Here is a 14,342-nt window from a genome sequence, read left to right as displayed (position 1 = left end):
TTTCTAGTTTTGAGCACATAGGTGCCTAAAAATCAAATTTTAAAAGATAAATCTAAAGATCACAAGCATCAACACATCAAAAGATGAAAACCATTTTACAAAAATATGGAAACTTAAAAATTAAAAATTAAAAATTTAAAAATTAAAAATTAAAAATTTAAAAATTAAAAATTAAAATTTAAAAAAATTACTAAAAATTGAAAATTGAAAAATGAAAACATGAAAATTGAAATGTAGAAAATTAAATGGCCGAACCGTCCACTGACCCTGTGTAACTGTTGCTACTGGTGATTATGTCCTGATAACATGTTGCTTAATTAATGTACTAGCTGATATTTTAACTGTATAATCATAAATTACCTGTTGACGCAAAGCTAGAGATAGGAGGCCTGATGGTCTCTTCTTTGCTTTGTATTCTCCAATCGTCCAGCGCATATCCATGGAAGGTTCAGGAACAATAACTCCTCCAAGAGACGTTATTAGAAACTTGTGCTCATTCTCTGGGTCAATACTCAATTCTTGTTTAGCTGCAGCCACACAATCGCTGTACGATGTATCGACTTCCAGCAGTACTTCAACTGGTGCTGTCTTCTCAAGTTTTTTCCTACTCTGTCCAACAAACAGAATGACACCTACACATGTTTCAAACACAGTATCTCAGCAATCACCGTTGATTCTGATTATACCTGCCAAGAAAGTACTGTACTACTTTAATTAAGTTAATACTTGGTGCTATTGATAAATTACTTGGATATCCAAGCACTTTATAATCACTATTTGGTTACAGTCTGTGGAAATTGTATGCTACATGCTATTATAATGTTTATAAATTATCTGTTATAACCACTATGAAAAATAAAGCAAAAAGTTATTAATTAAGTGACTGCAGAAACTTTCAAAACATCATCAGCCATCATTCAGGTATGACTTTTGAAGGTGTTATAATGTCAGACTACAACTTCACAAGTAACAGGCATTAAATTAAGTCTTGTACTTAATTAATGTCAACACTTACAACAACAATTTTAGAATTCTTTCAAATTCCAGAAAATCTGCCTGCTGCTTCTTCAGCCTTTTTTAAGTGCTTCAGCTGTTTCTGCGTCTCTGCTGTAGTAGAGAGCAGTTCCTTGGCTGAGAGAAGTCGTTGAGAAACAGGACAGTTGTCATCCTCTAACTTGTATCCTTCAATGTAAGTAAACAGATAAAACAGCTATAGCATATGAGAGTACATCTCATAAACATATACATAAATCAGGGGCGGATATCGGATTTAGAAATGGGGAGTGAACCACATTGACAATCGATCGTAATCTAGTACTAGTTGTAAGCTTACCGTAGTTTGAACTTTCTGACTCGCAATGGCGGCCAAAGTCGTGCATGCAGACCCTGCCGGTATATTATTTTTGGTCGAGAAAGGTAGATTTATCTGAGAAATGGTGGGTCCAACGGCTCCCGGTGCACCACCCCTAGATCCGCCACTGATAAATGTAGTTCTGACCAAACACATTTCCTGTAGAAAGCCCACCCACACCCAAGTACAGTGAAACCTCCCTAAATAGAACACCACTAGGGAGCCAGCGTTAATTTACAGATTCATGTCCTAAACAAGCTTGCAATAGGTCCTGTAAACTGGAAGCTGCAAGCTCAGGGTTTGATGTACAATTTTGTACTGTAGTTCATTGTCACTGATTTGTCTTGCTGTGATATTTCCAGTCTAACACTGCAGCACAACATCTGACTAGCTAAATGACAAAATCCTTGAAATGTTTTATTGTTGAAGTTTATATTTATATATAATATTATACATTTTTATATTTTTATAGGTCTCACAAGGGACTAGCCGTACAATCTAAACTACATGTAGCTACTATCATTTTAGCATTGCCATATGTGTGTGTGTGTGTGTGTGTGTGTGTGTGTGTGTGTGTGTGTGTGTGTGTGTGTGTGTGTGTGTGTGTGTGTGTGTGTGTGTGTGTGTGTATTATTAAGAAAACGGAAGCCGTATGTATTACGAACCATGCTTGTTTTCACGCTTGCGCATACCGATCCACTGTACAGTATAGTAAGAACAGCTTCCAAGCATCCCGGCAAGCTAGCGCTGACGTGACTCGAATCATGGACAGAACTGGAGTTGAACCGCAGTCTCAGCCGCTGCTTAGTTCTAAGTCAGAAGAGGTTTGACGCTCAAATTCGCTAACGGAATTTTGTCTAAACGTGTATTACTACGCAGGTTAAGGATTACTTGGCACTCTCCATCATTACCTGTCTGTTTTGCTGTTGGCCACTTGGACTAGCCGCAATCGTGATGTCAGGAAGGGTTCGTACACTAATTCACTGTACACACGACTGTCTTGTATCAATCATGTACGCCCCTTTTCCGCATTCCTCTGTAATAGGTAGAAGACTGGATGGGTTCACGCATGGTACAACGTGGCCCGTGGTTAGTAATCACGTGTAATGCCCAACGTCCGCTTCGCTGTTCGACACATCATAAGGGCTTTGTGTTTAGCTAAGAACGCCGTTCAAATTTTCAAGCTATTATACTAAATAAATTTCATCCACGATTCGTAGAGACTGTGGAAAGTTTTGTAGATCTCAGGAAGTAGAACACTTACACGTTGACTTGCATGTCATTCGAGAACATGTAATTAGGAGGATCATTTAGATCTCTAGACAGAGGAAAGCCGGTGTCTATCTTGATTAGTTCCATAGTATGTGCGGATCAATGGCGTGCATGCGTAGATCCTGTTCATCAGTTTTGGTAATTTCTTCAAACCAGGAATCTTTTTGCTTTCTAGCTGGTACCTACTGTCTGTTGCCCACAAGCGTGAACTCGGATGTGAGTACTGAAGTAGAGGTCACACCAGGTGTACTCATTAGAGCACTAACAGCTGCTCTAGTTGGGCAATGATATTTTACCAATTGTGTAAAAAAATGGTTGCAGTTGCTGATCCGTTGATCTTACAAGATAATTGGATAATAGCCATTGCTCCACCCGTTTGTGTTTGATATGCACAAGTGTTATCCCTCCGTTTCGTTTGCAGGAAAGGCTTAGATAATTTTATAAACAGAAATGCCAGATATAGCGGTTTCTAACGATACCGAGATCATCGCGAAAGTCCACTAAACAGCAAAGATATTGACGATTTTCAAAGTTCACACTTATGGGGAACAGACAGTAGGATAAGTGCAGACTGACCGGGCTTAGCACGTATTCCTAGTTACCAGAAATTTCTGCATGTTTAGCACAAATTACCAGAAAAGAGATGAACAGGTTCTCCTGGATGCAAGAGACTAAAAGTACCAACAGAAACCAGGCGTGTTCATGGTGCTGTGTTATGTAGTTATTGCTATTATTTTAATCTTATCTAGAGATTTAATTGCTGTTCTGAAAAGTGTCTTCCTCTTGTTTCTGTATAGCGAACCTTTTTGTTGTTAGTTGTTAGTACCATCTGATGTTCTCTAAGTAGTAGCTGCGCCACCAATCAAATAAGAAACCTTTAGCAGCTATTGACGTAAATAGTGGGTGGTGCCTGACAACCACTGTTGCTCTTAGAGTAGTTGTGTTATTACAACTGAAAGATACCCTAGTGCTGTCTCCACCGCGTATTTGGCTTTATCTTCAAACTACAGTACTCTTGTAGTGGTCTCTTCAATTGTTGGATGGACACTTAGTAACTGAATCTGTGTTTACACCGTCGCTTCTACTAAAGCCTTCTAAAAGCCAAGATAGAATTGTCTCGTGCAATTACACAATCAGACGCTAAGAAAATGTATTTAAAATTGTATTGTTTCATGTGCCCACACCGTCTTTAAATCGTCTGTAGGAGTCAAAGCACAATGAAAAGTTAGCACATGGATCTAAATATCGTAAGAGTTGAGCAATGATAAGTTCCTGTACAAATTAAGGTCGTAAGCCAATAACTAAACTTTGTTCCAGAATTAGGGTCAGTTAGACAAAAGTAGGCTGCTGATGCGTAACGTTAGAACGTCATACGGATACCATTAGAAAGCTTTATGTCTAGTACGAACGTCTCTCGCTTGTAGGATTCATTACACCGGAGATAAGCAGAGACATGTGATGCTTCCGGTAAAATAATGAAATAGTAAAAGGTGGAGTCTTCTCGATCATGGATACCGTTCTAATTTCATACCTACTGTTATTAGATTGGTACGTTGTCCTAAATAGTAACCAGAAACAATTTGAGAATGTAATCGACACGCTAGGTACAGCCACCATCACTTTCTACAGCACGGTCGTCTTGGTTCTGCTTAGTTTACTGGCAAGGTATTCCAACAGCGGTAATGAGACACCACGCGTGATTGTTACAACAATAGGGCATCTAGTACACACTATAGTGCTAGGCATTCTAAGCCACTCCCCAAAGCCGCAACTGACTGCCATCGATTTTGAGCTAGCAGTTAAAATATTTGCTGTGTAAACAGCGTCTCGTGAATCTGATTGGTTGTTCGTCCTCTTCGTTGCTCAATCGACGATACCGTACTTTTTCAAAAGAACGCCGCCTTTTAATAAAGGCAGCAGTATAGATAATTGATATTTCATACATCGCACACGCTGGACACGTCTTTGAATTACCTGAACCGCACGGCTAAAAAGTAACGAAACGTTTATATACGCAGGCGCGGATCATTGTGCCCTGCCCGGTACCAAGGTATTACTGGTACGGGTGTTACTGTGTATTACTCATTTCCCGGATGTTTTGCAGCAATATCTACGCAGCACGTTATCTAATCAGCTATTATTAAGGAATTTTCTAGGCACTGAAATAGGACTTAGAAAATAGTGAATTTTTATAATTATATAAAGGATAATTTTGCTGCTAGTTGTTGAAGCATCGGTGTCGTTGAACTCTTATTAATTAACTTATTAACAGGACACCAAGCAAAATTGAACACTGTATGGATCCGCGCCTAATACGAGGTTGCATTCAACCTCAAAGTAATAGGGTAAGCGTAGCGCTTTTAGAGGAGAAAGCTAGATCAGGCTTGGGCCAGATGTGCGTAGTGTGAATGCCGAGACGGGGGCATAGTGTAACCTTTAGAAATTGTATGGGCTAGACTTCACGATGCTACGGGACACGCCCACGTTTATAACACGTCCACTTTTACTGACTTCTAGTTGATTGATACTGTATCAGTGTCAGATGTAGACTGGAAAAGGGGTGCTGTATATACTCTAGACAGATTTGGTCCTCACACGTATCTAATTACAGTCCACTTATATGACCACGTCTACAAATAATGGGGCTATATATCTCTAAAGCCCATATGCCGCGCTACGCCCCTTGGGCTAGGAGGATGCACATGCATCTCCAGTTAACTAAGCAAATAAATGAAATCTATATATTTTAGGTGCGTGAAGCTAAATTGAGGGGTAACGAGCATGAAGCGATTTCTGCGTCTTCTACTACTCGTAACCTGATCATCGCTTCAGTCATCTGTGGAATTGCTATTTTCATTGTTCTTATCATATTATTGTTTGTTGTCAAACCACAACAGTCAAACTGATTGCCATGAAACGTGAAAGACAGAAGAAATATGTCGTGACGTTAGTAGGCAAACTGAATAGTTTGCTAGTGACAATGTATTGTGTTGAGTTACTAGTCTGATTGTGCCAAGTTTGTGCTATGTATGTGTTTGAATTGGTTGTCGCGAGTGAGCAAAATGAGCTGGTGTGCAAATGACAAAGACTGAATCAAATAATTAGAAGATCTAGATTGCCAATGCCTTTGAGCCCTTCTATGTAAGCAGATTTAAAATTCAAAACATCTTGGCGCTTAGTGTGCAGTGCATATCAGTAATAATTGTGCACTTTAATGCAAAAAATCTGAAAATGCATCATGTTTGATAGCACACGAGTTGATGTTCGCGCACGTTTTCTCTGCAACTATGCATGCATGCAGTGATCATGAGCTGCTCTATACATCTCAGTTGCACAGTTGCCTTATCGTTAGCACTGCATGCTTCTGATCTTCATATTATCTGACGTATGCACTGACACGTACTACGTACACTGCCAGGCAGTGCATGCGGGCATTTCCGTGTTAGCAAATGTATAGATGACATCGGGGCGAAACCTTTTCTACAGACGCAGCCAGACTGATGCGCAACACTAACCAGACTTCTAATCCACGGTCAAGGAAAATAACCGGATAGGTGTGATCCACATTCAATTATCAATAGTTATGCCTTTAGGACTTCCGCATCAAGTTATTACCCACATACATAATCCTATAGGGTCGTCTGTGTCGGAATAGACGTGCGTTGCGACCCAAAATGGATTTTGGATAAATTTGATCATTCAGTGAAAGTTTCACAACAGCAGACATGGCATATAGATACATAAATACATACATATATGTATACAGGAAAAGACATCAAATCTCTAGTTTGTAACTACAGCAGGGGTAAATGCAATAGGTGGTTTCCAGCAGTAAAACTGGCCTATTAGGCATGATTATCGTAAAAACACAACAGGTTGGCTAAAAAAGCTGCGTATTTAGATAAACGTAACCCTACCGTGCTTATTTGTCATGAGTACTACTATCACTTGGTATGGTAGAGCTATCGAGTGGGCTGGGTGTAATTACGCGCTCATTGCCTCAAGTAGATCCATTTTGGTATAGATGCAACCATGCAGCTCATTCCTGAAACGCTGAAGCCTCACTACTCTGCAACAGGGAATCCTTCGTTGAGGGAACAGTTTCAAATTCATGATCATAGTGAGCGTGCTGATCTTCAGCAGGTGAGAATCGAACTACAAATATAATTTGATCTGCACCAATTTGCAAGCCGATGTCCTGATCTAACTATGCTTGCAAGTATGATTAGTGCTCAGTAGATCTTCAAAGCGGTACTTGTCTCTAGTGCAGATGTACTAAAGTGCTAAACCATTGGTTCCTAGGTTAGGTTAGAAAAGCTGCTGCACACCAATTGGCCCCGCTAATAATTATTGAGTTTACAAACCAAGATCGCTAACCATATGTATATATATATATATATATATATATATATATATATATATATATATATATATGTATGTATATGTATATATACAGGTCCCAATCAGGACCACCTCTACATTCCGGTGTTAACCTTGGTCAGTGGATTGTCTGGCCTTTTAATTTCCTACATTTAAATTTTTCATGTTTTATTTTTTAATTTTTAATTTTTAATTAATTTTTTAAAAATGTAATTTTTAATTTTTAATTCTTAATTTTTTTAATTTTTTACTTGCATTTCTATTTAAAAATTTTGTAATTATTAAATTTTAACTTTTAATTTTTAATTTTTAATTTCTAATTTCCTTTTTCAATTGTTTTGTGAAATGGTTTTTCATCTTTTGATGTTTGGTTCTTATGACCTTTAGATTTATCTTTTAAAGTTTGATTTTTAGGCACCTATGTGCTCAAACCTAGAAACTTGAACGCTCAGTTCGCTTTTCTATTTCTAACATGAAGAGAAAATAGACAATTGAAATGACAGAAGACTCTAGACACCGTGGGGCTCTCAGCGGGGCTTTCATTAGTACACGTGTCTCAGGAGATCACTTTTCCAAAACGCAAGCAGGTTTTTGTTTTTACTTTACTGTCCGTCACGTGCCAAACCACGTTGGCAGCTCCTGACAACTCCGCTCTGACACACAACGTTGTGCCAGTGAATACTTCGTTCCCTAGCTGTGTAGGTACGTGCATTGTACACAACACGCTACCTTTACCGTAGATGAACCGGTTGGAGGGAAATGCTACAAATATTTAGATCTATACTGTAGATAGGGTCCGCTCTAGAGGATAGCCGAGTTGGTAACTGTGGTGACGAAGTATACAGACTCGTTTGTTGTCTAGGAAAAATCGAGACACAAATAAAACATCGAAACCATCAACCTGTACTACAAGTAGTAGACTGCGCGCTTTCAAGGCACACAACTAGGCCTACACGGTACCGTACAGGGGTGGGCGTGGCACTCCGTAGCAGGTCACATTACTTCATTTCGTCGGACATGGAACTACCAATTGTGTTTCCATCTGCCACAAACCAAGGTGCTGGTGTCTCCTCGTCATGCGACTTGACTGCAGATATGAACGTACACGTCGACAATGACAGCCCAGAGATCACCGAGTGACACGGTAGAACTCTTCAATCATTGTCTAGCAATGCACTATTGACTCTAGTACAGTAGTTATACTCAGAATTGGCATAGTAGTCTACTTAGGAACTAGCTCTAGCTAACTGTAGCTGACTAGCTACATGTATGACCATGTTCTTTCAGTTGTAGCCGGACATTGTTCTACATTAGTTGAGTCAATTAATTGAGTTGAGTTGAGCAAATACAGTTCAGTTGAGTTGACTTGAAATAGAGTTCAGAAGGCGTTATAGAACGATGGACGTGCATGTCTGTTTGCTTGGTGAGTTGTGCGACGTCATGCAAATGAAGAAATGTGACCTGCTATACAATGCCACACCCACCCTTCTACGGTAAAGTGTAGAGTGCCCGTGAAAGCGCTTAGTCTACTACTTGTAGTAGGTTGACGCGTTCGATGTTTCAATTGTGCCTCGATTTTTCTTAAACAACAAACGAGTCTTTATACTTCGTCATCACAGTTGCAAACAAGAGGATCCGCTAGTGGGGAGCCTATCTAGATACATACACACACACACACACACACACATATATATATATATATATATATATATATATATATATATATATATATATATATATATATATATATATATATATATTTTCGTAGCATTTCCTCTCCAACCGGTTCATCTACGGTAAAGATAGCGTGTTGTGTACAATACACGTACCTACTAGTACACGTCGTATGTATTACACAGGCCGTTTGATAAGGCTTTTGCATATCAAGAGTCGTTCTTAACTTATTAAGAACGTTTGATCTTACAACAAGAATGCTGCTAATAGAGAAAGTAGCCCAATAACAAGGTCACTAAACGGTCCGCTGCCTTGACATCAACTCACAGTTGCTCTTGTTTCGCAAGTAGTTGCTTGATATTTCTGACTCCTCTTCTCGTTCTGCTTCGTCTTGATAGCCTGCAACTTCCTCTACTGTTAACTAACGTCTTTGTATTGTAATATGACCTCTAGAATGTACAGTTGCTGTGATATCACTTAACATCTGAATGTGGCAAATAAATACAGCTTCATCATTAGTCACTTCCGAGCGCAAAGTCAACGCGAAAAGAGAGTAGAGACCGCGTTATACACTGGCTTAACGTTGTGTGTCAGAGCGGAGTTGTCAAGAGCTGCCAACGTGAATTGGCACGTGACGGAAAGTAAAGTAAAAACAAACACCTGCTTGTGTGTTGAAAATGTCATCTCCTGAGACACGCGTACGAATGGAAGCCAGTTGAGACCCCCGCTGAGACCTAGCTGAGACCTCGGCTGTGATCCCCGCTGTGTCTAGTGTCTTCGTTCATTTCAATTTTCTATTTTCTATTTATGTTAGAAATAGAAAAGTTAGTAGTTTTGAGCACTAAGGTGTCCAACAATCAAACTTAAGAAGATAAATCCAAAGATCACAAGAATAAAACATGAAAAGATGAAAAACCATTTAAAAATTATGAAAAGGAAAATAAAAAAAATGTTAAAAATTAAATGTTAAATTTTAAAACTTTTAAAAATTATTAAATAAGAATGGAAGTATAAAAATAGAAAATAACAATTTGAAAATAAAAAATAGACCAAAAATTGAAAATTTAATAATGAAAACATGAAAATTGAAATTTAGAAAATGAAATGGCCCGACCATCCACCGACCAACCTGGCTATCAACATTCTTGCATTAGAAAGCCACAATTTAACAAAAAGATGCTGGTGCAAATTACACAGACACACACACACACACACACAAACACACACACACACACACACACACACACACACACACACACACACACACACACACACACACACACACACACACACACACATACACACACACACACACACACACACACACACACACACACACACACACACACACACACACACACAAACAATAATATATATATAAGTATGTATGTATGTATGTATGTATGTATGTATACAGACTGATTACTAGACAAATTATGAAAGGATGTTCTACGTGCAATCACTTTTAAAAACCTGTAGACTACTTGGTGACAGAAGTCCTAAAGTTTCAACCACAAGGGGTGAAATACACCACCAGACTGTGAGACTATTCTACCATGCTTCTGTTTTTTTTCAATTTCTACGGCTTCAGCTGCTGCTCCTGTGTGACTGGCTGCTTTGACAAAGTAAGAAGGGTGTAAAGAATTCCGAACGGTAAGGTTAAAGTACGTTAACAGACCTTGTTCAAAGTTTTAAGATAAAGAGCATCACCTGGGGAGTGTTCGATTGGGCTCTTCCAGCCTCTTCCAGAAGACACACCCTTCTTCCAACCTCTACACGTAGCAGCGCAGAAGCTGGTAGAAGTTAGGCTTGCCCCAGACGCAGTGTAGATTGCTGCCTCGAATGCGCCGCCATCACCACTATATTAGTTGTGATGGCGGAGAATCCGGGTCTACAATCCACACTGCGTATGGGGCGAGGTTAGGTAGAGGTTGGAAGAGAACGTGCTCTTCCAACTAGCAGCGGAGTCGGTAGAGTTTGCTCTTTCGACTGTAGAGGTTAGAAGAGGGCGTGCACACGGAGCCTCTTCTGGAAGAAGCTTGAACAGGAAGAGCCCAATAGAAGGCGCTCCTGGTATTGTTTCACAAGTGCTGTTGCATTTCATCTCACGACGAAAACGAGAATCATATCTACAGTGGAAACCGTAGCCGGCAAAGTTCCTCCTCCTCGCGTGATTCACGTGCGTTTAGCTCAGCGACTGCGCGGAAGAACCTGGCTTGCGAGGCTACGTATCTATCTATCTATAGACGATATTTGGGGGACGCAGTTTCTAGAGCATGCGCAATCTCGAGGGTAACACGTACCTTTCACCGATCCCGTTGTACACAATGTTTACGTTTCCGGGCCTGCTTCTGAAGCGTAGATCATGTTGTTGTTGACAATACATGTAAGTAAGTTCACTACTTACCATTTCGTGCATCGTGTGGGAGACATTGTCTGCGTAGAGACGCGTAGGAAGCCATTTGTCGAGTACGGCTTCTCGAAGGTATGAGACTGTTGTTCATGATGAAGTTGTCTGATTTTGGCTGGACTGGTTTTGGCGAGTGAAATGCATGCGACCTGGGGACCCATTTGGGGTGACCAGACATGTTGTTTCTGGGCAGTCTAGCTTGCTTCTGTATATATGTGATTGGCCGAGTCGTAGTTGTTACTGTGATAACTTGAACTAGATAGGTACTGACGCAGATCACATTACAGTACATGTTGTATACAGTCTGTATATTGCTTAGAATTCCCTGCAGCAGTTTATGTCTAAAGTAACACAACACAAGCGCACTATCCCATACCTGCAATGTCTACATAAGACAGCAGAGGCTGTCTTAGGAACAGAAGACACAGTCTGAGACAATGCGCTGCCTATGGCTGTTTGAACAGAAAAGGAAAGTGTCCGCTTACACCAGCAGGTGAACGTTTATGTGGTTGTCTGGAAATGAAGAAGAAAAAAAGCCTTTATCATCATCTATTGTCAAGCTGAATAAATTACAGGCCATGAAGCCACGTATCTGTAATGAAGTTGTTCGAACACTTAGTCGAAAATCTTTGAGCGGATAGAATTGGAAGCCCGGAAATGGTGCTGTTATTTGTAATTTGCATTATGAGAATTACATAGGGTCTACCCGTTCTGACTCTAACCTCCTCCCCTCGTTGTTAAACTATAAAATTTTCAAAGAGGTAGAAAGAGAAAGGTGCTTGTGCGTTGCAGAGCAGGAGCAGAAGCAATTACCTCATCCGCAGTTGATCAAGACATGTCAGAGAATAGTAATATTAGTGAAGATGTTGATTGTGGTACTACTATTGACAAATATGTCACTGAGGCTGAAGCTGATGATTTACGCCGGATAATTGAACAGCAAGCAAATGAAGTAGTGGACTTTTAAAATAAAATTGGAGTTCTCGAGCAGGATCTTGCATCTGCAAAGTCTGAGTTTCAAAGAAAGGCATTCTCGCTCAACAGACTGCCAAATGATAAAATTAAGTTTTACACAAGTTTTTGTCGAGAAATGTGCTTGATACAGTGTGGAGTTGGATTGAACCAGCAGCCAAGACTATTAATGTGTACAGTAAACAAAAGAAATCAGGCCAAGATACCTCAAGTGATGTAAGTAAGCTCACCGCCTTCCATGAGGAGGTTGGATAGGATAGATGAATGTTTGCTGACTCTAGTTCGACTCCGTTTGGGATCTCCAGAAGAAGACCTTGCTTACTGCTTTGAAGTTAGTCAGGCTCGAGTTTCAAAGATTTTTACAAACTGGCTACCCTTCCTTGCTGCCCAATTTAAGGTCTCATTTTATGGCCAACTTCAACAGTAGGGCCCTGTCATGGTATATTTAGCAACTTTGCAAACACTGTTGCTGCAATGGATTGCACAGAGGTCTTTACTGAGAGACCCTACAATCTACAATCTTAAAAGGCTATGTACTCTGACTACAAGTCGCACACTACCATAAAGTATCTTGGTGCAGTTGACATATTCACTGGTGCATTGGTTTTCTTATCAGCTGGCCAAAGCGGCAATGCATCTGATAGATACATGGTAGAGACTAGTGGAATTTTGGATGTTCTCATCCCTGGGCAAAGAGTCCTTGCTGAGGATTCAAGGTGATGACCTCTTCGGCAAGAAAAGGACTTCCCTGACAATACCTAGTTTTATGAAAGGAATAGCTCAACTTCCTGCAAATGAGGCCTCGATTAGCCATCTAATGGCTTCAGGTAGAATATATATATATATATATATATATATATATATATATATATATATATATATATGTGTGTGTGTGTGTGTGTGTGTGTGTGTGTGTGTGTGTGTGTGTGTGTTAAAGAGCATTTGGTCGCCTGCGTGAATTTATAATTTTGAATAGAGTGTAGCCAATTAAGCAGAGCAAAGGCTTGCTAGATGACATGTTTATTATAGCTGCTGCACTCTGTAACTTGCAACCAAGGCTAATCAAACATCAAGATATGTAAATTGTTTATTTGTTTACTAGACTGTCTATAGCTCATAGCAATATTCATTTAACTAGTGGAGATTCGTAAGCTACGTAATGTACTGTAAGGAATCTGGATGTACTATTCGTACCTACAATGGTACGCGTGTATACGATTATTACTATTTGTTTCAAATATTCAGACATTAATTGTAAAATAATTTCTGCTCCAATCTGTAGTCTGTAACACTGCTCTAGCCTTTGCTTCATTGAGTCTCATAGCATGACATCGAAAACAAATTTTTCTACATGTAAGTCTCTTTTGGTATATATCACAAAATGTGCCCAATGTCGCTCAGATATTGTCATCTGTTCCATCACTTGAAAAAATTGTCTGTGGCCTTCTTTTAGTCTCATGCCGCTAGATGTCTTTTCCAGGTAGAAATCTTTGTCCATGCAAGTTCTTGAATTGTCTTTGCTCGGTTTTTAAACGTGCATTTTACTTCGAGAACACCTTTACTGCCAATTTCTACTATCAGTCTGTCTGCGGTAGCTCCTAAAAATGGAGCAGAGACATCAATAGGAAAGCCACACTCGCTGACTCTGATATTGGGAAACTGCTTCATATACAGGAAAACAGCCGAAGCTTCCATTGCTCTACCATATTGTATAGAAGGGGCGAATCTGGCTGACCTATATATACTAAGTAAAGTAGAAATAGCTGATGGTGGCAGTGATTGCAACTCATGTTGCCTACAGCAGATAAGTCCAAAATTGGAAGCTGTCAATCGCATGGACCTTGCATCTTCCCAAATAGATGAACTGCTTTGACTTCTTGTCGATTGCTCTATATAATTTGCTTGCTCTCTGGTTAATGATAATGCAGCTATTAAATCCTCGACAGCCAGGTTTTCTCCAGTTTCAAGTAATTTGAATCAAAGTTTATCTCTTGGATCAGGTAAGTCCGGACTTGGAGATGAAAAGCATCCTTCACTCATTGTGCTGTTAGCACTGTCAATTTGACGATAGGATGACCAAACTGTTGAAATCTTCTTAGAGACTAATAAGTTCAACAACAATGATAGCTCCATTAGCATGTCTTCCCACTGAGGACGAGTTCGTACTGCACAATGTTGAAGAGAGGATGCTTTTATCGGAGCTATGGTATCCGATGGCTGATTCCATAAGCATGGTTCAGAAGTGCATGATGAACCACCAAGTTCACTATATAGGATGAGTAA

General features: G+C 39.8%; 1 protein-coding gene across 1 annotated transcript; it reads left to right on the top strand.

Moving 5' to 3' along the window:
• Positions 1–2,046: 2,046 nt before the first annotated feature.
• Positions 2,047–5,834, top strand: LOC134193286 (synapse differentiation-inducing gene protein 1-like). Its single transcript, XM_062662110.1, has 3 exons — positions 2,047–2,175; positions 2,231–2,317; positions 5,374–5,834. Exons 1-3 carry the CDS (start codon positions 2,116–2,118, stop codon positions 5,527–5,529), a joined length of 303 nt encoding a protein of 100 aa, XP_062518094.1. The 5' UTR covers positions 2,047–2,115; the 3' UTR covers positions 5,530–5,834.
• The last annotated feature ends 8,508 nt before the right edge of the window (positions 5,835–14,342 follow it).

This window comes from Corticium candelabrum, chromosome 17 (assembly GCF_963422355.1).
Source record: "Corticium candelabrum chromosome 17, ooCorCand1.1, whole genome shotgun sequence".
Taxonomy (NCBI): Eukaryota; Metazoa; Porifera; class Homoscleromorpha; order Homosclerophorida; family Plakinidae; genus Corticium; species Corticium candelabrum.
This window is presented reverse-complemented; position numbering and strand designations above follow the sequence as displayed.